This window comes from Monodelphis domestica, chromosome 1 (assembly GCF_027887165.1).
Source record: "Monodelphis domestica isolate mMonDom1 chromosome 1, mMonDom1.pri, whole genome shotgun sequence".
In the NCBI taxonomy this organism is placed as follows: Eukaryota; Metazoa; Chordata; class Mammalia; order Didelphimorphia; family Didelphidae; genus Monodelphis; species Monodelphis domestica.
In genome coordinates this window covers 347,046,567-347,071,498 of record NC_077227.1, presented here as the reverse complement: position 1 = coordinate 347,071,498, position 24,932 = coordinate 347,046,567, and the positions used below count along the sequence as shown (strand labels likewise).

The 24,932-nt window shown below is 34.5% G+C and overlaps 1 protein-coding gene across 4 annotated transcripts in view; it reads right to left on the bottom strand.

Annotated features, from left to right (window-relative positions):
- Positions 1-928: 928 nt before the first annotated feature.
- Positions 929-24,932, bottom strand: part of RBM27 (RNA binding motif protein 27) — a 74,353-nt gene continuing 50,349 nt past the window's right edge. For all 4 annotated transcript variants that reach the window (XM_007473833.2, XM_007473835.2, XM_007473834.2 and 1 more), the window contains 8 exons: positions 22,574-22,693; positions 21,055-21,129; positions 20,575-20,739; positions 18,160-18,264; positions 17,856-18,047; positions 13,651-13,737; positions 10,101-10,211; positions 929-4,230 (listed from right to left, as the gene is read on the bottom strand). In XM_007473833.2, the coding sequence (XP_007473895.1) occupies positions 4,147-4,230; positions 10,101-10,211; positions 13,651-13,737; positions 17,856-18,047; positions 18,160-18,264; positions 20,575-20,739; positions 21,055-21,129; positions 22,574-22,693 (939 nt within the window). In that variant the 3' untranslated portion in view covers positions 929-4,146. The remainder of the gene's footprint in view (positions 4,231-10,100; positions 10,212-13,650; positions 13,738-17,855; positions 18,048-18,159; positions 18,265-20,574; positions 20,740-21,054; positions 21,130-22,573; positions 22,694-24,932) is intronic.

Below are 24,932 nucleotides of genomic sequence, written 5' to 3'. Positions count from 1 at the left end.
TCATTCTTAAAATCCAAGACTTTCTTTTATGCTACCTAATTAGTATAAAGTACATTATTTAGAATAGATTTAGATCAAAAGGCATATCCAGGAATCATGTTTCTATATCTACTCTTATATTAAAGTCAATTTAATACCTGAACAATATGGGTCCTGGTCCCAATTTATCAAATCTGGATTTCCAAGATTTCATAAGAATGGCAATTTAAATTTAAAAAAGAAAGTGAAATGTATTTGTGCATTTAAACATTGCTTATTTTGTTAATTCTTTCCCTCATTTAATCTACTCGTTTGTAGATTACGGTCTTTCCTTATTTCCTTCTTTCTAAAGGCACATCAGTTACAGGAATTTTAAAAAACACATTCTTAAACTGAGAAAGCTCAAATCATGACAGCCATACTGCTCCCCAGTACCCAGTTGGTAAGGTAAAATGTCACTGCTATCATTAAAAAAGAATAGAGTTGATATCTTATCAACCTGAAAAATGAAATTCACATTTTTTAAAGTAACACTTGCAAGTTGTATGGAGTCCCCACTTTTGAGAGGCACAGTGGACAGCAATCAAGGTATTTTTATGGTTTTCTTTTCATAAATGTTGCTGATGGATGTATTATTATTCTATATATCTGAGCTATCTAAATCTACAAATGAAAGAAAGTGGACACTTATCGACGCTTTTTTTTCTTTTAAAGGTTTCTTATGAGTAAGTGCACTTGAAACAAGTGAAGACAACTGTTGATGGAGCTTTGAAATTCAGCATTTGTCACTAACTCGATACAGCCCTCACACATACATAATACAATCTCATATAAACAAACACATTCGCAAATGTACCTACATGTACACATATAAACAACCACACAAACACACACATTCTCTCTCTCTCTTTCCAGAAGAAGCCAGAGTTACAGCTCTTTTTGTGATTCATTGTAATTTTTGGAATGGTTCTTAAATTTTCCAAATTCTTTTAAAATTATCAACTTTTTTTTAGCCTTTTTTTCCTCCAATTTTGAACCATTCCATATTGTATCTTTATTGCAAAAGTCAACATGCTTCTTAGAAATTCAGGTTGTAATCAGTAAAACAAACATTACATATAGGAATTTAAATGTATAAACAGTTAGAAATCCAACAATATCTCCTATTATGCTATTACACAAGGTCACAATTTTGAAAAAAACTATAATACAGGCATCCTATACATCAAGAGGAACCACGATTCCTTTTCACATGATTTTTTTCTTCTTTTTGTACTAATGACCCGTCGCTGTCTTCACCTATTTCATCTTAACAGGACAATGTTTTCCAATTTATTTTAGCTGTTGAGAATTTTTGTCTTAAAATTACAACATGAAGAAATTGAGGGAGACTCTATACATCCCTGGGTTGAATCTTGAGCATGGGAAGCAACCCACTGGTAAACTAAGCTGAGCAAGTTGGTTGGTATCATTTTCTTTTAGTGATCAGCTGCTTATAAAGATGTCATGCGCATTATGAAGAACAGTAGAATATATTACAGAGGCTGTACGTTATTTCATAAAATGAAGCTACCAACAAGAAAAAATTAGTCACAGTAGTTACCCGCTTTAAAAAAAAGAGAGAAAAAAACTCTAGGATTTTGAAAAAAATCTTACATAGGAAAATGCTTAAGCTACTTTATATTAAATCATCACTTCAATTTTCTAATAAGATAAACAGCCTGTATTTAAATTCATTTGAGAGGCTCAAATCTTTTTCTAAAATCCCCAGAAATTATATTTAGGATGCTTCAGTATTCTAGAAATAGGAGAGTGTGCTGAAAAGGTTTATACAAGGGTTTCATATTTGACTAAAGAAAGCTTCCATCTGTTCTTCACTTTAACTCTCCTTTTTTTGTCCCCCAATAAGTAAAAACCTAAACACATCCCTCATCTGCTCATTCTCTGAACTGAGATTGCAAGGTGTCAGTTGAGAGGTTAAAAAAAAAATCATATGAAAAGGAATCCCATTCTATTGAACTGTGCCAGTCTACCGAAATTTTTCTTACAGCTCCATTAATTTACTGTAATCTTCAGTTTCCAAATACAAAAATACAACAATTCTTATTGAAATCTATACGCTGGTAGTTTTAGTACACAAAAAAACCAAATTATTTACAAAATTATACAGTTTAAGAAAAACTTTATACAAAAAATATATAAATCCTTTGTTCCCTCTATCATTTTTAAACTGTCAGGACTCAAAACATTCACAATAATGGATCTTTCAAAATATATACTGACTGAGCCACAGACATTAAGAAAATGTCATTAGAGGTGATGGGAGAGGAGCAAGATTGCTTATTTTAGGTACCCCATTCTAGTTTTTCATTCTTTCATAAGGTCATTTTAGCCTTACTGTTAGTAGAAATACAATAATAACCCAGAAAGAAGTCTTCATTAGGAAGGGAAATTTATAAAAACTTAAAAGGGATCCTGGTTTCATATGTCACTGCAGAAAAATGGGATGTGAAGGAGATATGGATGATACAATTATGGGATTTAATTTCTTATGGCTAAATGAATCTAGAATCTTATTGGTTTAAGTTCCTTATTTGACTGTTTTTGCTCTGAGGAATAGTCTTTGCCACAGGAAAAAAATAATCCCTCATAAGAGTGAACACCAAAAACCTTCTAAAGTCAACAAGAAGTTTCAAATGTTCACATCACATAAATGAATGAGAACCATACAGAAATGCAGGTGTGCAAATTCGTAAGTGACATATTCCATTTATATTCATCACGGTTAATTCTCCAGGGGTTGGTACAGTGTAGTGTCGCTCCTCTACTGTTCCATCTAACATTCAGAACACAAGGACATTAAATTTACATATATATTTTACTTAACAGATAGAATCTATTCTATATAAGTGTACAGTAAAAATGCACACAGTGAAGAAAACTGCCTATTAATGATGCATGTATGTTCATGGTCAATGAAAGCCACAAAATTATGAAAATGCATCATTTTCTATTCAAAGTCAAGTTACTACCTTCCACTTATATAATTTGTTATTGTCAACCCCACCCACCACCCCCAACTTCTCCATCATGGTTTAAATTCAGGAAAAGGTTAAAGTTTTTATATCTAAAACTAAACTGCAACTTTAAATAGCATTTCAACAAACTGGTGTTGAAAACTTTTACCATGCCCATGAAAACATTCCTTTACTGTTCCAAGTGCTGGTTTAGTTCAAAGCCTTTTTATTAAGGAGGGATCAGCCTTTCATGAGCCAGACGATGAACTTCTCTCAATACTGTGCACATTTGGCCTATTCATTCAGGTGCAAGAGAGGCAGGAGAGGGAAGAGAGGGGGGGAAAACAAAAAAGCAATGGGCACAACTGTCTCAGATTTGGAGGATTTTTGAAAGAGCAGGGATTGAACCAATACTGACAAAGTAATAAAAGCAAAGTGAACTGAGTCCAAACCTGAGAGGGTTCAGGTAAGACTGAAAAATGACAGAATGGAAACATCAATGGAGCTAGCAATGCCACATAACATCTTAGAGAACATACAGGATTTGATGTAATTTACATTGAAATAGTACTGTGGAAGATTATATTATATGTATCGTACAATTTATGGTCATATAAAAACTCTGAAAAAAATTCAGACTGAAAACAAGCCAGGCTCCTCCATATTAAAAAATTAAAACAAATTGTATTTTTTCTTTCAAGATGAATCTTAAAACAAGGTTTAGTCAAAAATATCTCCCATGGTGTGACGACCCCATCCATAATATCTGAGAGTTACAAGATTCCAGGCTACTTTGACATTTAATGAAATTTTATCAGCAGATTATATTACAAAATAAAATTTCTAAACACCCTGTCATCTACATCATAATCCAACACCATCAAAAATAGGTGGTGTGGAACATAAGGCTCTAGAGAACACCCATACGATTCTTGTGGATCTTCAGAATTGTGTAAAAGTCACTAGGCCTTTGGCTGCTTTAATATCACATACAGTTATGAGATGTGTTTAAATAGCAAACTTGCTGTCTTTAAACCTATGTTGAAAAGAAAAAAAAATAAAAATTTTTGGCTCAATGACGTCTTTAAATAATTTTAAAAAGTTGTTCTTCTAAACAAAATTCCTAAAACTATACAGCTCCCATCAGATTTCATCTTCGCCAAGAACGAGATTCATATTCATCTTCGTCTTCATCATCATCATCATGCAAAAACAAATCTGAAGCTTCAGTCTCCTAGAGAAAGAGAAGGTACAATCACTGTAAAGGTACAAAAGAATGCTAATTAAATGAGGCATACAAAAATTCATTGTATTTTTAAAAGTCATTATGTTTAAAGTTAGGATATAGGTTAGCTGCCTCAGCTAAGAAAAGTACAGTTAGGAATCAGACATTTCTAAATTTTTAATTTCTAAATTCCACTGCTCAAATTTCCTTTCAATCAATCAAGAATTTATTAAGCTTAACTAACTACATAGCAGGCATTGTTCTAAGCAATGAAGACTGAAAGAAAGGCAAAAACAAGCCCTGTATCAAAGAACTAACATTCTAATGAAGAAGACAACATGGAAAGAAGGGAATCTGAGAGGAAGAAGTGCCACTAGCTGAGAAGACTAGGAAAGGTCTCCTGCAGAAGATGAGATTTTGAGCTGAGTCTTGAAGAAAATCAGGGAAACTAAAAGGGAAACTACTAGAGGTAGGAGGAAAAGCATTCTAGGCCTTGGACTGCCAAGAGAAATAAGGTGGAGTATTACATGTAAGGAATAATAAATAAGCCAGGACAGTGAAATTATAATGTAGAATGTATGGTCAAAGTAACACATTAGAAACACTAAAAAGGTAAAAGGACCAAATGATTAGGAGTTTCAAATGTCAAAGCCCAGATGTAAAAGGGTACCATTAGAGTTACTGAAAGAGGTGACATTTTGAATTATGCTTTAGGAAAATTACTTTGACCACTGAGTGGAGGATGGAATGGAGAGAGATTCAAGGTGAGCAGGGCAAGGCAAGAGAAAGAAACAGACACACACAGAGAGAAACAGACAGACAGACATAGAGAAAAACAGAGAATAGTCCAAGCAAGAAGTGATGAGTGTCTAGGGTAGTTGTGAGAGAACAGAGAAGTAGACATATGGAAAAGATTATGTGAAGGTTAGAAACAAGATTTGTCACCAGACTATCAATATGGAGTGGCACTGATTTTAGCTAGAGGTCTTCTATTTATGTCAGGCACCTCTCTAAATAAAGGCTTACTTGTTTCTTTACATGATAAGTAATTTATATGACTTATAATTCAGTGTAAACCAGTACTTTATAACAGGAGAATACAGCAGTAGGAAACACAGTTAATTATCAATATTTTAGAAACTATTTTGTTTGTGGATTATTTTAGCTACTGGTTTCTCTTCCTTTTATCTCTCATCTCCAAATATGTAGTAATTATGTTGCTTCCTACCATTTCCACCAGTGGGCTGAGGAGAAGGGGGAAATTAAAAGCCATAAATTTTATTACTTAAAAGCAAAGGAGGAAGTTCAAATAACTGACTAAAATGGTTTTTTAGGATTATGTTGAAGTTTAATTTATCTATAGAATATGTTGTCACTTATTGTGAGTAAAAGTTGGCTTTAACCAATATTCCTCCCCCACAATATATCAATTGTTTCTGTTCTCTTCAGTCAAATGGCCACCATGCTTGTTTGGGATCTTATCACTTCTCACTTGAACTATTGTTATATTTTTATTGGGGTCCCCTCCACAAGTCACTCCCTTTTCCAATCCAGCCTCCAAATAACTGTCAAAATACTGTTCCTAGAGCTGAAGTCTGACCATTCTATGACGTTACTCAAAAAGCTCCAGAGACTCTCCATTGTTTCTAGTTTAAAAAAGCAATCATGTTTGGTATTTAAGACTCTTTAACAACTGGGTTGCAACTGATTTTTTAGGCTGATTTCATATCATGTTCCCTTTACACAATCAAGTGTCCCAGCCAAATTGGGCAACCTATTATTGTTTTCTGCACCAGTTGCCCACTAAGAATCAGCTCAAGATTTATCAGCAACCAGGCCTTTTTGGTGCCTCCAGCTTTACCCATCGCTCTGCAGATTACTTTTTAATTTGTATTCATCCCCAAGATGTACTCCCCTTCCCACATTTTGGAATTCTCAATTGCCTTCCTGGCTTCATTGAGAAGCTTCTTCCTAGCGAAAACTTTCTTATCCTACTCTATCCCATATCCTAGCTGCTAATGCCTCCCCTCAAATGGTCTTGTTACCCACTTTGTATATTCCTTTTTATTTTTGTATAACCCTTACCTTCTGTCTTAAAATCAATACTGAATAATGTTTCCAATGCAGTAGAGTGGTATGGAATAGGCAATAGGGGGTAAGTGACTTGTCCTGGTTTATACAGCTAGGAAAGTATCTGAGGCCAGATTTGATGTCAAGATCTCTCATCTCCAGGCCTAGTTCTTTATCAACTGAGCCACCTACCTGCTCCATATATGTTCCTTTATAAAGATATGTTCACCCTCTCAGCAAAATATAAGCTCTCTATGTCAAACACAAGCCCAACACATTTGGGTGAGCCTCAAATCAGTTTTAAAATGTACTTATAAAATATATGACAAAAATAAAAATACAATAGAACATGAATAATGCAAATAAGTAAAATACAACAGAACATAAATATTGAGGTCATCTAAGTCAATCTGCTCCCACAGGCATCCTTGTGTACAGTTTAGTGGCCCCAGTTTCTGAGTTTGACACCATTGATCTGTTGTGGTGCCTCTTCACTCTCTGCATACAGCAGGTACCCAAAAAATGCCTTTTAATTTATTCATGTTTTCCTCAAAAGAATTTAAAATCTTTGAGGGTAATTCAGCCAATTAATAAAAATGTTTAAGCACCTCCTATGTTCCAGAAACTGCCATAAGTACTAGAAGATATAAAGAAAGGTAAGAGATAGCCCCTGCCCTCATGCAGTTCACAGCCTAATGGAGAAGATATCATGCACGTTGCTACTTATAAACAAGCCATATGAAAAATAAATACCCAATGGAAGAAAGGCTTCTGGTAAAAAAAATTTTAGCTGTGACTTAAAGGAACCCAAGAGGCAGAGATAAGGAAGGAGAACATCACAGATATGGGGCACACCCAGGGAAAATGGGAGACAGTTGGGAGCTGGATTGTCTTGTTTGAGGAACAGAAAGGAGGTCAGTACCATGGATCACACTGTATGTTTATGTTCTTTTAGGGGGCAGTAGGGTGTTGTAAGAAGCCTGGAAAGGCTGGGGCTGGGGGGCAGCTAGGTTATGAAGGGTTTTGAACACCAGAGGGTTTTATATTTAATTCTAGTGAAAACAATCACTTGAGTTTACTGAGTGGTGTAGCAGTGAGTTGGAGATGCCACTGTCAGATGGGCACTTTAGGAAGATCACTCTAACAGAAAAATGGTGGCCTAGAATGGGGAGAGGCTGCAGGGTAGCAGATTAACCAGCATGCTACTATTGCTTTTAATAACCCAAGTGTGAAGTAATGAGAACCTATACCACTATAGGACAGAGTCAAAAGAGAAGAGCTACATATGAGAGATGTTATGAAGCTAAAACTGACAGGTCTTGGCAACTGATTGGGCATAAAGGGTAAAAGAGAATGAGAAAATAAGCTTGACACCCAGATTGTGAGTTGGGAGGACTAGCAGTATTCTCTGTAATAATAGGGAAGAGAGGATGAGGGAAATTTTTGAAGAGAAAAGATAATGAAATCAGTTTTTGATATGTTGAGTTTAAGATGTTTACAAGACCCTCAGTTTGAGAAATAAAATACAACATACAGCCAGAGATGCAAATCTGGATCAGGTCAGCAGAGAGTTTAGGGGCTGGATAAGTAGATCTGATAATCATCTGCACAGTGACGATAATTCAATCCGTAGAAGTGATGCGATCAGTATAGAAAGAGAAAAGAGGGCCCAGAATAGAGGACATCTATGGTTATTATGCATGATCAGGATGAAGAACTGGCAAAGCAAACTAAGGAGTAGTCAGATAGATTGGGGAACTAGAGCAGAGTACTGTCATGAAAATCTAGATGGAAGAGTATAATTAATAGTGTCAAAAGTTAGAGAGCTCAAAAAGGATGAGGACTGAGAGAAGGAAATTGGATTTGGCAATTAAGAGATCACTGGGAACTTTAGAGAGCAATTTCAGATGAATGATGAGATCAGAAGTCAGACTGTAGCTAAAGGGCACAGTGGATAGAGTGGTAGGCCTGGAGTCAGGAAGACTCAACTTCCTGACATCAAATCTGGCCACCAGACATTTAGTAGCTATGTTAGCCTGGGCAAGTCACTTAACCCTGTTTGCCTCAATTTCCATATCTATGAAATGATCTAGAGAAGGAAAAGTATCTTTGTCAAGAAACCCCAAATGGGGTCACAAAGAGTCAGACACAACTGAAGTAATATTGCTGGATCTACAATATCTGATCAAATATCATCTATTTAAGATGATAGCCATATGGCTCAAAGCATGGCCTTCACCCCAATTTCCTATTAATATTTTAAACTAAACACAGTTCCTAAATTGAACTCATTATCATTCCCCTCACACCCTCTCTTCTTCTCATTTCCCTATTGTTACTGAGGGTACCACCTTCCTCTCAGTTCCCCCAGGCTTAAAACCTAGATGCCAGCTCCTCATTTCCTTTAGGCAAAGAAGAAAGGAGGGATACTGGAATTAGCCAGAGAGGATAGCTAGATCAAGAGTGGGTTTCTGGAGAATGGAAGAAGACATAAGAATATTTGTAGTCAATAAAGAAGCAGTCAGTAGTCATAGAGAAGTGAGAACACGGATGATAGAGGGGGCAATCTGCTAAGAAAAATGGGATGAAAAATGACCACTTATGCATGGAGAGATGTTTAATATGAAACAGGCAGAGGAAGAAACTATAGTAGAAGGAACCTGGGAGATATGAGCTAAAAAGGAGAAAAGACTAGGAAACTCTTGGAAAATGGCCTTATTTTTTCAGGGGAACATAAAGCAAGGTTCTCAGCTGAGAGGCTTGAGGAGGGATGAAAAAGCTACTTTGGTCAGTCAGAGAGTAAGTCAATTACAGGTATAAAATGACTGCCTTGCTGCAATGAGGGACCACTAAAGATTATGTACTGTAAATTTGTTGAGAATTCCATCGACATGGTTTTATGATTTTTTTTCAGTTTTATTCAACAGCCAGTGAGTAAGAGTAAAGGCAGCATACAGCAGGAATGATCTAGAGCTGAGGCTTGACAGGGCAAGACTGGCAACAGGATGAGGAAATAAGGGATTTAAGAGAAAAAGACAGGTTAGAGTAAAAGGAGTTGAGGTGAAGAAGGGAGGAGAGTGTTATCAGTTCAAAAGAGAAGACAAGGGTAAGAAATGAAGGTTACAATGAAATAAAGAACAGTCTGAGATCATAAGGCAAAGGGAGAGGTAAAATGACAAAAGATTGTGATCAGATAAAGGAATTTCAGAGTTCATGAAAATAAAGTGGAATATTTTATAGGTAATCACAAAATCAAGGGTATGACTTCTGTTTGTAGCTAAAAAAGAATGGAGGTCATGGGAAATGAGCAAGTGGAGGAAATGGGAGGTAAAGGTGTTAAAGGGAATTTTAATATGTATTTTAAGTTTCCATCATGATGGCAAGAGTTAGAGAGGAGAGATAGACTGTCAGATAGCCAATGAATTCTCTGAGGAAAGAAGGGGAATAGATAAGAACTACCAAAATTTTGACTGGGTGAGTAGATATGGATTGAGTGAACATCAAAGAAGAAAAGATTACTGAGGTAAAAAGAAACCTGGAAATGGCAATTGGGAACAAGGAGAATTTAATTTTCTTCATCTCAACCAGTGAGTGAGAGGGAATGAGTGAAAGTATACTCAGTGCAGGAAAGAAAGGAAGGGATGTTTTCATTTTTTTCTTTGTATTTCCATATGCCTAGCATAGTTCCTGGCCTACAATAGATATTTAATAAATGCTTTTTGAAGTGAATTGAATTTCATTCTTCTATGTATGAAAGATTTACTTCCACTTCAAGAAGGAAAAAAAAAAGTAAATTTAAAATTATTTACCTCTTCCTTGGCTTCTTCTTCCTCAGTTTCTGTGGATATAGATGGTACCTTGGGTTTGTGCCATGATATCTGCAGTCTGCGGTCTTTGAATTTTGATCCTTGGTTTGCAGCCTACAATGTATTTTATTTAAAAAAAATTTAAGTATATTTTTAAAATATACGCAGTTAAAATAAATGTGAAAGTTACAAGGCCAGAAATTAATATACAGGGCATCCCAAAAGTCTTTGTGCAGTTTCAAGCTATAAAGGCTAAAGCCACACTGTATATCCTGTTTATTAAAAGATACCCTGTACAATCAAACCACCATAATGTTTAGAAAAACAAACCCTATAATTTAATGGCATTTCAGCAGTATCAAAAAGGATAATTAGCATTATAGTACAGATTTAAGATTCACGTAATTCTCTTTTGGAATAATTATAGCATCTGCAAATTTTTTGAAGCTTAAATATCATAAATGTTACATCCATAATATATTGAGAATATATGTATCTTCCTATGTCTTTCCCAATTTCAACAATACCATCTATATTTTATTCCCAATTAGCAAAACAATTTTCTGTTTTTCTAATTCCTTTTATTTCTGTAAACTGATTTCTAGCACTGGCATGAAAAGATTTTTTTTTTTAAAAGACCCACAACAATTCTAAGATAGAAGGGCAAGGGCTAAACAAGCGAGGTTAAGTGACTTGCCCAGGGTAACACCACTAGGAAGTACCTGAAGCCAGATGTGAACCTAGCTCCTCCAAACTCCAGGTCTCATGATCTGTGCCACCTAGTTGCCCCACCACATAAAAAGAATTGAAAGAACTTGGTTGAAAAGAATAAAGTCAGACCTCTAATTCATCACCTGTGTGAAGATTTCTGATTGTAGGATAATAGATTTAGGCTTAGAAGGGATCTTGCATGTTAGCTATTCCAATTCCCTTATTCTATAGGACTAGAGGAAGTTAAAGAATCTGAGAAGTTACAAGGTCATAGAAGTATTAAGCAGTAAAGCCAGGTTTTGCACTCAGGTATTCTGACTTAAGATCCAGCCATTTTTCCTTTGTTCTGTTGCCTTTCTCTTCTAACTGACCTCTAGCTGTGAGTTTTGGTGCTATTTAGATAGATAGATAGTAGATAGATAGATAGATAGATAGATAGATAGTTTTCCTTTCAATTATATTTCACAATAATCTATTATCAGAAAAGAGATGAAGAAATGGAAAGATGTTTAGTGTCAGAGAAAACATGAGTAAATAAATCAGGGAGAGAACTTAAAAGGTCTTTCAAGACCCATTTCATTATTCTAATTCCTAAAATGCAGAGTTAACAATCCCCAATTCTTTGCTTTACTCAAACCTTCCTACCTGGAGCACCTAATCTATAGCAGCACTTTTCATTCACCAATGAGAAATTATTTCACTTCTAAAAGTAAACTATTGGCACTGTTAAACTATAGGAATTGAACTTCAAATTATGGCAAAGTATTAGAACCTAATAGAGGGAAAGTGTTCTTTTTTCAATAAAGGGTTCAATATGGGGTTTTACTGGGCTTTAATTTTAATGTACTCACTAATAAGGAATTAAGTCAGAACCTAAACCCCCCCACCCCCCCCCCAAAAAAAACCCAACCTTCCTTGGGATGAAACTTTCAGTACAAACTAGTTTGTTTAAAAATCTATTCATAGGGGGCAGCTGGGTAGCTCAGTGGATTGAGAGCCAGGCCTAGAGATGGGAGGTCCTGTGTTCAAATCTGGCCTCAAGACACTTCCCAGCTGTGTGACCCTAGACAAGTCACTTAGCCCCCCTTGCCTAGCCCTTACCACTCTTCTGCCTTGGAACCAATACACAGTATTGATTCCAAGACAGAAAGTAAGGGTTTAAAAAAAACCCTATTCATAGCTGACCTTTGTCAAATTCATGCTCCTATGTAGTTCCAGGAAATCTCTCCGGTATTTCTTGAGATTTAGGAATGAGTGCTGGGACTCTCAGTGAGTACTCATCCACTTACATGATCTAGCTGAATAATAACCTCACTATCATGAATAAAAATACTTACAATTTTTTACAATGTCAATTAAAAAAAATTATGGTAAACTAATACTAAAAAAAAAAACACCCCAGAAATATAAACACATCAACAGTACATATATTTGATTAAAAGAATTCTATATATTTAAACATATCACACACAGAGACTCTTAGACTTAGCATTTTAAATTAAGAAAGTAGTTAAGTAATATGATCCAATCCTCTCCTTATTCAGGTCCAAAAATAGTAATGTGATCTAGGTCACATGGCCTTGGTCATGGCAATAATGAAGAATAATAGTTTAGGCTTAGATGGAACTTTTAGAGTTAAAATTTAAATTTTCTAATGGACTTTTATCTGAATATGCAGACTAAACTCACCTAGTTAAGATTGATGGTAGCATTTATGAACACAACCAATAACTATCCTAACTAAAATAAAAATCATCATCTAGAATGGGTTACACATGAATGCTATATTTAAGAACTACAGGGGCAACTGAGTAGCTCAGTAGATTGAGAGCCAGGCCTAGAGATGGGAGGTCCTTGGTTCAAATCTGGCCTCAGACACTTCCCAGCTGTGTAACCCTGAACAAGTCACTTAACCCCCCATTGCCTAGCCCTTACCACTCTTTTGCCTTAAAACTAATAAACAGTATTGATTCCAAGATGAAAGGAAGGTAAGAAGGAGGGAGGAATACATAACACATTCCTAAACTACACAGGCAAAATGTTGAATTAGATAATAATAGAGGAGGTAATTCTTTCAATGTTAAATTACAAGAACTCTTTGGATAAGCATGAGGTATCATTTCCTTTTTAAGTAGGCTGGAATATGAGAATGGGTCAAACTCTGTTTGGAGAAGTTGTAAGGAAAGGATAACTGCTACATGAGAAGTCTGTAGTAATTACAACAACAGTATTCAATTGCCTTGTATGAAGCTCTAAAAAGTCCAAAATGGGAGATGGGAAGGAATTACAAGTTATTAATAGGATGATGACATAACATATAAAGGGCCTTCTCTTCCTCCTAGAAATGTAATTGAGGCTTCTTTTCTTCTGACTTCCAGACTTGCTTATTTTGAAATCAAAACATCACAATATGGGTGACAAATACAATAGTTATTCTATTTTGAATAAAATTTCAAAAACCAAAAGTATAACTTATAAGATATCAATACATTAGGCACAGCTAGGTGGCACAGTGAATCAAGAACCAGGCCTGGATTTAGGAGGACATGGGTTCAAATTTGACTCCAGATACTTACTAGCTGTATGACCCCGGGAAAGTCTTAACCCCAACTGCCTAGCCCTTGCCCTTCTATCTCAGAGTTGTTACTAGAATAGAAAGGATTAACAACAACCAAAAAAAGAGATATTACTATATTCCCAATAGAAAAACCAGTTTAGAGCAAGACTAGCTATTTATGTTGCAATGTTATAGACATGGCCAATTATTGTATCATGCTAATAACCCTACTACAAAATAATCAATCTATGCCACAATCTCATAGACAGTCCATACACTACTTACATTTTCAGCTTCTGACCTGGACTTGTATGTTAAAACAACACTTAAAGGCGATTCTTCTTCTTGAAGATCTTCAATATCTCCAAATTTCTGTGAAATGAAAAATGGATAAAATAATTACAAATCTAGAAAGTGGATCATTTGTAATTATTTGAAACTCACCAATTTAAGCAAATAAAAAAAACTAATTTCAACACTAGGGTGAGAGAGAGCCAAAGTTCAAAATATGCTTTTATATAAATAGTAGAATCCCAACAGTTACACCTGACAACTTCAGGACAAAATTATCCTCATAGGAAATCAAGTGCTCTTAAACAAGTATTATAAACTTTAAATTTAGCCAAGGCAAAATGTTTAGTATATTTATTTACTGTGAATGGCAACATGGTATAAAGTGAACAGTACCAGAATTGGAGTCAAGAAATTTATAGTTCATATTCTGTCTCAGATACTTAGTAGCTGTGTCGAAGGGTGAATCACATAACACCTCTAAGCTTAAATTCCCTCATTGGTAAGATAATAATTCTTGTGATATCTAATTCACAGGGTTGTTTTAAGGCATGAGTGAGATAGTATATGCATGCATGTGTGTGTGTTTATTATATGTAACACAAACACACCCTCACACCAACTTTTTTTTTTTTAAACCTTTACCTTCTGTGTATTGGCTCCAAGGCAGAAGCGTGGTAAGGGCTAGGCAATGGGGGTTCAGTGACTTGCTCAGGGTCACACAGCTGGGAAGTGTCTGAGACCAGATTTGAACCTAGGACCTCCCATCTCTAGGCCTGACTCTCAATCCACTGAACTACCCAGCTGCCCTCACACCATCTTTCTAAAGAGAATATACTACATGACTCAAATTTTGTTTATCTGAAGGTATATGCCCACCAATTAAGAGTCTTCCATTTTGACAGCATCTTATCAAAAAGTTTTGAAAACTGAGCATACACACTGATTTCTAAAACTTCACACTCTACTTCATCCTTGTCTTCTCTCCCCAAATATCTCCCAGAGACCCATAAACTTAATTTAAAATTGTAGTCTAGGTACAAAAAAATACTTTGTATAACTCTTTTAAGTTAAGGCAACACATAATAGGTCTTTCCCATAATCAAAACAAATTCTTCATGTTCTTCAGTAACCAGTGGGGTGCTGATTCTTTAACAACCAGCTTTCTGAGGAAAAAAATTTATATGTGGCTATGTACACACATACACATACACACACACACACACAGACATTATAAATTTTACTACTATAAAGGCCATGAAAGTACACAATTTAAGAATAATTTAAAAATATATAATACTCTACTCTTTATTATAAATTCCATATGGACAACTGATTCTCACAAAATGCTTTCACTGATTTTTGCCAAACACTTAAATCTATAGCCAACCTATAACTGTTTGATTCAACCATGATTTGATAAATGGAGTTACATTACAACTACTAATTTTTTCTCAATATATTTATTAAGTTCCATGTGATCTATTAAAACTATTCCGCACATTCAAATAAATTATATTTTTTTAACTGAAACCTTCTTCAGTTCCAGCACTTCTGACAGCAATACTGCTAACTCTTTTTAGGTTTGAGTATAATTGCAGGGATTGGAACATTGTTTGATTCTATGTTATTATCTATGAAATCCTGAAAATCTTTAGAATCAATTTCATGTTTTAAAATTTCACTTAAATCATTTTTTTCAACAGTTATTATGAATAATGAAGTTCTTTAGAAGGTTACTGTGTTGTTCAGTCATTTTCAGTACCATACAACTCTCTGTGAACCCATTTTGGGTTATCTTAACAGAGATACTGGAGTAGTTTGCCATTTCTTTCTCCGGCTCATTTTATAGATGAGGAAACTGAGGCTAACAGGGTTAAATGATTTGTCCAGTGTCATAGCTAATAGGTGTCTAAGGTCATATTTGAACATAGGAAGATAAGACTTCCCGATTCCTGAGCCAGCACTATACCCACTGCGCCATCTAGCTGCCCATAAGGTCAAGTAGATGGCTTTAAGTTAAAATAACTTAAAATGTTTTCATTGCTGTTTCTGAATGAAAATTCTCCAAAAATGCCCATCACTTATGTAGTCTTTTTTTTTAACCCTTACTTTGTCTTAGTAACAACGTTAAGACAGAAGGGCAAGGGCCTTTCTTGTCCCTAACAAGGCAAATGAGACTTGTGCAGGGTCACATAGCTAAGAAGTGTCTGGCCAAATTTGACTACTTGTCCTTCCAACTCCAGGCCCCCTACTCTACCCACTATGTTGCTCCTAACTAATATAGTCTTGTCACAAACTGATGTTAACCTTTGCCAAACCAGAATAATAATGAAAAAAAGATATACATAATGCAGAATATGCACACAAATACAACAGTAGCTGCTCATAAGCCACCACATGGTTATCCATATGGAAGATCTATAACTGGCTATTCATCTCAATGAATTTGAAACATTTCAATTTCAAGATCTTTAATTGCAGTTTTTAGTTGTTATAATTTTATTAAATTAGTGATTGATAAAATTAATTTTACCCTAGAAGTCTTTTAAGTGATATCTTATTTTTTGACACTGAATTGTTAAGTGGTAATCACAAGTGATGACTTAAATAGTTCCAAATGAAAAATGATAAAATTAATTTTACCTAGAAGTCTTTTAAGTGATATCTTATTTTTTGACACTGAATTGTTAAGTGGTAATCACAAGTGATGACTTAAACAGTTCCAAATGAAAAATTTCTGACAAGTTTGTAGCTATTCTAATCTTTCTGTCCAGCTTCATATTGGCACAAAAACAGAAAAGAAAAAAAAGATGTGATTAAGCTTGCTTTAAAGAATTTATTATTAGTCAAAATCATTTAAAATAGGCAAAAATGTATGAAAATAATCTCTGCTGTGGTTGATATCAATTTTTTTTAAATAAGGCTAATGATTAACATTATTGGCACAAGAACTGATTCAAGTGAGCATTGGTTGAGTTTAAAAACAGGTTCTCAAAATTCCTGAATATATAACTGGCTCTTTTGAGTCAATAAGAGGCAGTTCCAATACTCTATTGTTAGTAACTATGTATATAGTGTGTGATTTATAATAACCCAAGAGGTTGCCACACTTTTGAAACTAGAAAGTTCTACAAAGACTCAACTTTATAGCAATTTTGCTTTATACAACATTAGCATTATTTTAGCTGAGCTGTGTTTAGCACTATGCCTAGCTGTTCAATGTATCTGGCAGGGAGAATTCCTTAGCTACATTAAAACAAACACTTGACTCAGGTCACTCATATGATCAAATTTCAATAGTGTATAAAGCACTTTTTATATTTTACAAATTTATTCTCTCCCTATGTGAACTAAAGATGGAACAGGTGGAAGTAATGGGAATAAATGAGTTGGCAGGAATTCATGCATTAGAGGGAAAGCTGGAACCTTGTATTCATGGTTCCCCTAACAAGTAGCAACATTTGGAAAAAAGTTAGATATCTTTCTTTGGAAAGGCTTTAAAATGAAAAAATCTTCTGGTGGATAATGGTAACCTGTAGCTATGTATATTTATGTTTGCTAATAAATGATAAATATCTGCATGGATAGCATTTCACATTATTCTTGGGCAATAGGAAAAAAGCAAATGTTGGAGTATATGTATCATAAAAAAATATGGAGATCAAATTTTGCTACCTTTACTAACTTACCCTGTGATTCTGGCTTTTCTCACAATTCATTTCCCTTTCATAAATTAACTAACTGGTAAGTCATGTAATAAATACATTCTGAGAACAACATACCATTACAAATGCCTTTATGTGTTTCATTATGGAATCAAAAAAAGTAAGTATCCTTATGATCTTTAACATATACTAATAGAAACTGCCATATCAATGATTTGATAACCATTTTCCCAAGTGTAAAGAGCAACCAACATTTATACAAAAAGCAATGAAGAAACACTGAATGTGGAAATTTGCTTCCAATCTTGACTAATTGTCTTCATATTAAAGCTTTGTGAGGGGGCATCTGGGTAGCTTAGTGAATTGACGTCCAGGCCTAAAGACAGGATGTCCTGGGTTCAAATCTGTCTCAGACACTTCCCAGTTGTGGGACCCTGGGCAAGTCACTTAACCCTCAATGCCTAGCCCTTATTACTTTTCTGTCATATTGGTTCTAAGGCAGAAGGTAAGGGTTTAAAAAAAAAAACTTACGGAGAAATGTTGTAGTAATTCATCTTTCTCCTCCTCAAAGAAGCCCATAACTGTTATTGCTTTAGGGCGGTGATCCACCACCATGTGATTTAATGAGCCCCTTCCTCTTGCTCCACGGCCTCGGCCTCTTCCTCGGCCTTGAGAAGACATAGTCTTTCCACGACCAACAGGCAAAATGCCCAAACGAGCAGCCTAAAACATGAACAAAAAGATGGAAGTTACTATATAGTCTCTAATATTGGGACCAGTGACCTAACAAAAAAGTACAGTAGGACATTATAAATTAACGCTTCCTTAATCTTACCTCAACCTGTAACTGATTCAGTTTTTTCCGTAATTCTGTTGTGTCTTCACCAGAAGACAGTCTCTTGTGGAAGTCTAATTCTGCATCTAGTAGTTCTTTCTGTGCCTTAAAAACAAAAACAAAACAAAAGAAAAAACAGCAAAAGGTAATCTTTTTAATAACATGCATGACATTTTACTTCTAAGAATTTTTGAATGACATAAATTTTTAAAAGATTACAAAAGCAACTAGAAAACTTTTTAAAAAGGTGTGAAAGCATTGACTTTAGTGGTTTTCATAAATTGCCATGCTCATCTATAGTAACTGATATAGTTGTATAATAAGTAACAGTCTTGTTTTGTTTTTAAATACTTACCTTAAAATCAATACTCTGTATTAATTCACAGGCAGAAGAATGATAAAGACTAGGCAATGTGAGTTAAGTGACTTGCCCAATGTCAAATACTTAGGAAGTATCTGGGACTAGATTTGAACCTATCTCTGGACCTGGTTCTCAGTCTACTGAGACACCTAGTTGTGTCCATGAGTTTTATATATGATACAAATACTGTCCCTCCCCCTTCAGAGAAATTTTTTAGATCTAAAAGCTTTTAAACTGAACACTTTGTAAATACCTAAAACAATAAATTTGAAAATTCTCTTGTCATAGTAGAATATTTGTTATATAAAACTAAACTAAAACTAATGAGTAACACTAATTTCTTTAAATGAAAAAATTTATTTAATTTAGAATATTTTTCCATGGTTACATGATTCATGTTCTTCCCTGCCCCACCCCCACCCCTACCTCCCTCAGAGCTCAATTCCACTGGGTTTTACATGAGTAACACTAATTCTACAGCAGTTAATGGCTCTGGGGCAAAGAAGCAGTAATGCAAATTTTGCAAAATTAAAGAATACAAAAGTTTGCACAGATTTCAAATATTTGATTTAGCCTTGAATAGACATCACTGAAAGGAAGTTTGGAGTTTTCTGGGGTTTGGGTTGGTTTTTACATTAAGTCTAATGATCTGTCTCTTTGCTATTACCGACCATTACTCCTGGTTCTACAAAGTTCTCTGGAGTTAACCTAAGCAAGTCTAATCTTAGTTACAGGACAACTTTTCAAAAAGTTGACAGTTTTTATGTCTCTTTAAATATTGTCCTCACTTGGCTATATCTCTAGATCCTTTTAATGAAGTTCTGATGGCATATTTTCCATCACTCTCACCAGCATTTGTTCTGGGCATGATCCAACTTGTCTATATTTCTTTCCTTTTTAAACCCTTACCTTCCATCTTGGAATCAATACTGTGTATTGCTTCCAAGGCAGATGAGCGGTAAGGGCTAGGCAATGGGGGTTAAGTGACTTGCCCTATGTCACAGAGCTAGGAAATGTCTGAGGTCAAATCTGAACCCAGGACCTCCTAACTCTGAGCCTGGCTCTCAATCCATGGAGCCACCTGACCCTTGTCTATATATTTCTTAAAATATATATTCCAGGTATTCCAGGGGGCAGTTAGGTAGCTCAGTGGATTGAAAACCAGGTTCAGAGATAGGAGGTCCTGGGTTCAAATGTGACCTCAGACACTTCCTAGCTGTGTGACCCTGGGCAAGTCACTTAACTCCCATTGCCTAGCCCTTACCGTTCTGCCTTGGAATCAAAAGACAGAAGGTAAGGGGTAAAAAAAAAAAGTATTCCAAACCTAACAGAGTCCTCCAGATATGGCTCAGTAAGGGCAAAGTTAGATTAGAAATATTCTGTTCTAGACCCCTTATAGCTCTCAATTCTGTTACTATTTATTCTTTAAAATAAAATTCTAATGAAATATATCATAAACATAATTATGTAAATCAAGTTATCATAATCTGATATATATAACACATATATTCTTGATTTTCATATTTGATACCTTTCGTCTGTAAATGTAATAACCTCCAATACATTTACCCAATTTGTTAGATAATTAACTATTTTAACAATAAGGAAACATAAGTGACAAAATCAGTCCAAGAACAAAACATTATGATAGGTACAGAACTTCTGACTATTCTTTAAAAATCATGTCATTAAATTCAGTGTTACCTTAAGAAAATTAAAAGAAGAGGCAAAGGTTATGTGACCAACAAGCCAAGACCTCTTCCTCTTTCTTGGCTTCCATTTGATAAAACTACATTAGCTCTCGAATACCTTCAGAATCAAATCTAAAACCCCCTGTCTGGCTCTTGAAGTCCTTCATAACCTGATTCCTACCAATCTTTCTAACCTTTTTACACTTTACTCCCCTCTATGTACTCTGCAATCTAGTGACACTGGCCTCCTTGCTGTTTCTCATACAACACACTCCAAACCTGAATATCTGGCAATCACTAAACAAAGATACTAAGCAGTTGATGCAGACAAAAGCAACCTTCATGAATTCAAATAAGAAATACCTCTGTCTTTGACTTCAGTTTGGATGGTGTAGAAGCTGCAGAAGATGTTTTTAATTCATCCTTCAACTGTGAGATTTTTTCTCCAAGCTCTTTCAAGGTCTTCATTATGTTTGCTCTTTCTTCTGGTTTCATGTTCTTGTTTTTCTCCAACTTTGATATCAGCATCTAATATAATTAAATTCATTTTCAAAATTTGTAGCTTAATAAAACCAATACAGCTAAATGATGAAAATTTAAACAGGCTTTTAGAATGGACACTTTTACAAATAACACTGTATGCACACTCCTCCTTCTTCCTTATAGAGCTAAGGAACTATACATATAGAGAACATTGTCTACACTGGCCATACTCTTATGGATGGGATGGTTAGCTTTAGTGAACTGTTTTTTTTATCCTCTCTTTTTTGTAAAAACAAAATACATGTATAACTTTTATAAATGTTATCAAATATACCAGCTGCACAATATGTATTTTCTTACCTTTTGACATTCTATTTGCTTCTCTAGTACTTCTTGTCTCTTTTTCCTCATATCTTGCTGTAGCTTCATTGCTTCCTGCATAAAGTGAAGTTAAATTTAGTGACAGCATTGCAACTGAAAAGTAATGGAACCATGTTTGTAAAGAATCACTACCTAAGAAAGACTTTCCCCTAAAAAAGAATTTCTACTATAATCAGACAGTTTATTAGAAAATAATTAAGTTTTCAAATCTACTTCTTTTGAAATAATTCTAAAATCAAGTCCATTGAATATATGCAGTTATAGTTACTAAGCAAAAAATATTTTCTGAAAGTACCTGAAAAATGTTAATTACCATATGAATGTGTAGCTTATTCAGTCTAAATAATCTATAGATTTACATAAGGACATTATCCATTCATGAATAGGCCAAATGATCATTTCTAACAAGTTCAAAATGTTTCAACAATGTGTGATGTTCTTATACTTCAGAAATCTGTGGCAAGGGGCTCTCAAGACATATCCTGAATACACTTGCCAAAACACATATTATCTTTCTTCATTAAATCTCAATACTTTAAAATATTATATTCATTTAAAAAGAGAGGTTTATTTAAACTAGAAAGATACTATGCAAATGAAAGACAAGTAAGAGTGAAATATATAATTTAACAACCAAAGGCATCATGTAAACAGTAAAAACTGTCATACTAACCTCAACCCTTTCATAAAACATCATTGCCCTGTTTTCTTTCTCTAAATGCAGTAAACTAGACAAGGACAAAATGGTTATAAGTAGTATCCAAATGTAATTCTGTCTCCTCGTCTTGAAGAGTCAAATATTATACATCTTTAATTAGGGACACATTAACTTGGGTAAATGTGTTATTCCATTGCTAACTTAACTCTAGAAGATCCTTCCAACAATATGTCCAATATATAAGCTGAAGTAAATGAAAATCACTTTAAGAAGCAAATAAACTCAGATTAAATGTAAGGGCCTATCTTGTTCCCAGAGAAGAAATGGTGATGACCATAGATTTTTCTGCTCTACATAGATAGTTCTATTGGGGACTATGGGCACAGAATATTCCATACCCACTTCTTATGCCAGTCAGGTTTACTTAACTGTTTTCCTTTGCTATAAGGGAGGATATAATGGGAGAACAGACTAGTTTTAAGAATAGGTCAGATTGGGAAATGACTTACGATATTAAAAAAAAGTGTTAACAAAACTGAAAAGAATTATTATGGGAAGAAATCAGAATGTTTTTCTTTTATGTCTTTTTCATCTTTTTTCTTCTAAGTATATATTATATAACAAATAATAGGAATGGGGGGAAATGATTTTCCTCCTTTTAATTACAAGAATAAAAAATATATAACTTGGAACCCTGAATCCTGGGATCAGGATTTGGTCATTTTAGTATTAAAAAAACAAATTTAATAGTGAGACTCCATCATAAAATCAAGGAAAACAAACAAAAATACAAAGATGATCTCTGTTTTTAATTCCCATATGTCATCTTAAAATTGTTACCTGTTTCTTTTTAAGAACTTCTTGGACATCATGGGACTTAGATGCTGAACCAAGTTTTGGAGTTGTCTTTAAGTTTGTGGAGCTGTACACCATTTTTGCATGGCCTGATGGTGAAAATGTCTAAAATATAAGAACATGGTTATGTGAAATCCTGAAACTATTTTTATAAAAATCTGTAATATCTCTAAATCAAATAATCTCAAAACACATTATCTATCCCACCACCTTCCATTAATAAGAGTTTTCTAGTTAAAGTTCTTTAAAATCAAATTTTTAAAAATTCATAAACTGGAATGAAACCAAAGCTATAATGCTGTCTTTATGAATTAACTTTAAAATTTTATGTTTATTTTCTTTTAAAAAGTTTATTTAGCTCTTTTAACTGTAAAGTTGTCAAGAAATGATTACAGTAGTCTGAATGGATTGACAGCAAATGCTAAAAATGTTAACTTCAAGCCTAGTAATTAAACTACTTTTGAATATATCTTTCTCTTTTAACATTTAAATATTTTTTTAACTTTAGAATGAAAACCATGGGGGGCAGCTAGATGGCTAAATGAACAGAAAGCTAGGCCTGGGACACAGGAGGAATACATCCTAGCTGTGCGATCCTGGGCAAGTTACTTAACCCCAACTGCTTAGCCCTTACCACTCCTCTGCTTTGGAACTAATACTTAATATTTATTTTAAGACATAAGGTTAGGTTTTTTAAAAAAAAAGAAAATCATGAGATGTAACTGGATCAATGATTGGAATTAAAGAACTGGAAGGTAAACATTTTCAATGGATAGTTCATGTCTCTAGAATTCTTCTCATTTTCTCTTGTGTTTTCCTCTCTTCAGAGTACATCCTGTATTCTTTATCATAAGTTTCACAACACCTCAAGATTAATCATGCATTCTTTATAAGTCCAGACATAAAAAATAAGGACTAGAAATTCTTGGGAAAAATTATGAAACATCACACACAGAGAGAGCCTTTTTCTTCAATCCCAACAGCAACATACTGCTATAAGAATGAATGAATGACAAATTATGCTATATACTAACTGCACAGGATATACTTATAAATACAAAGATACTGTGTAGATAACTGAAGGAATGGATTCTATTACCCCCTCCAAAAAAAATTACTAATACTTCAAAATTTAACAAAAACTGTCAAAATCACATTTTAAATGGTATTTAAAGTTCACAGAGGAAATTAATTATATAAATTAAATATAATTAAACATCTATTCACAGTCTAGTCATCAAAAAGACTTTGAAAATTGTTTTGAACTGTCTGGAGACAAGAGCCAACTAACTAGCAGTTTATGGGATTTGCTAAGGAGGGTAGAAGCCCAGATAAACAAAGTCAGTTACCTATTAAATTCTACTGATCAAAATAAGCAAAAAATAACAATATATAGACATAGAGGCATATTATGATGTCAATATTAGAGCAATTGTGTATATTTTCTTCAGGTAAGATTTTCTTTAGCTCTCTCAGTAACACCTAATTTAGAAAGCAATATTAACCTCAATTTCAAAAACAACCCAAGTAGCTGTTAGGTAGCTGAGTGGATAGAGGATCAGATGGTCTAGAGAAAGGAAGTCCCAGGGGGCAGCTGGGTAGCTCAGTGGATTGAGAGCCAGGCCTAGAGACGGGAGGTCCTAGGTTCAAATCCGGCCTCAGCCACTTCTTAGCTGTGTGACCCTGGGCAAGTCACTTGACCCCCATTGCCTACCCTTACCACTCTTCTGCCTTGGAGCCAATACACAGTATTGACTCCAAGACGGAAGGGTTTAAAAAAAAAAAGAAAAAGAAAGGAAGTCCTGGGTTGAAATCTGACCTCAGATACTTCCTAGCTTTGCAACCCAGGGAATGTCACTTAACTCCCATTGCTTGGACTTTACCCCTCTCTTCTGCCTCAGAGCCAATACTTCAATTCCAAGGCAGAAGGTAAGCAGTGCGGGGTGGAGGGGGTGGGGAATGGGAAGACCTTTCTAAAAAGTTTTCAAAATAAAAAATATTTATAGTTGTATGAAAGTGTTCTAAAGCACTACTAATGAGAGAAATACAAATTAAAATAACTCTCAGGTACCACCTTGTATCAATCAGATTGGCTAATATGACAGAAAAGGAAAATGGTAAGTGCTGGAGGAGATGTGGTAAAATGGAGGTTTTTAATAAATAAATAATTATTTTTTTTTAGATTTATATATATTATATTATATATTTATAATTAAATAAATAACTAATAATAAAAATAATTTAAAATAAATGGAATGTGTTATTACACATGCCTAGTGGAGTTATAAACTGACCCACCAATGCAGAAATATGTTTTGCATGACTGTACAAGTAAACCTAGACC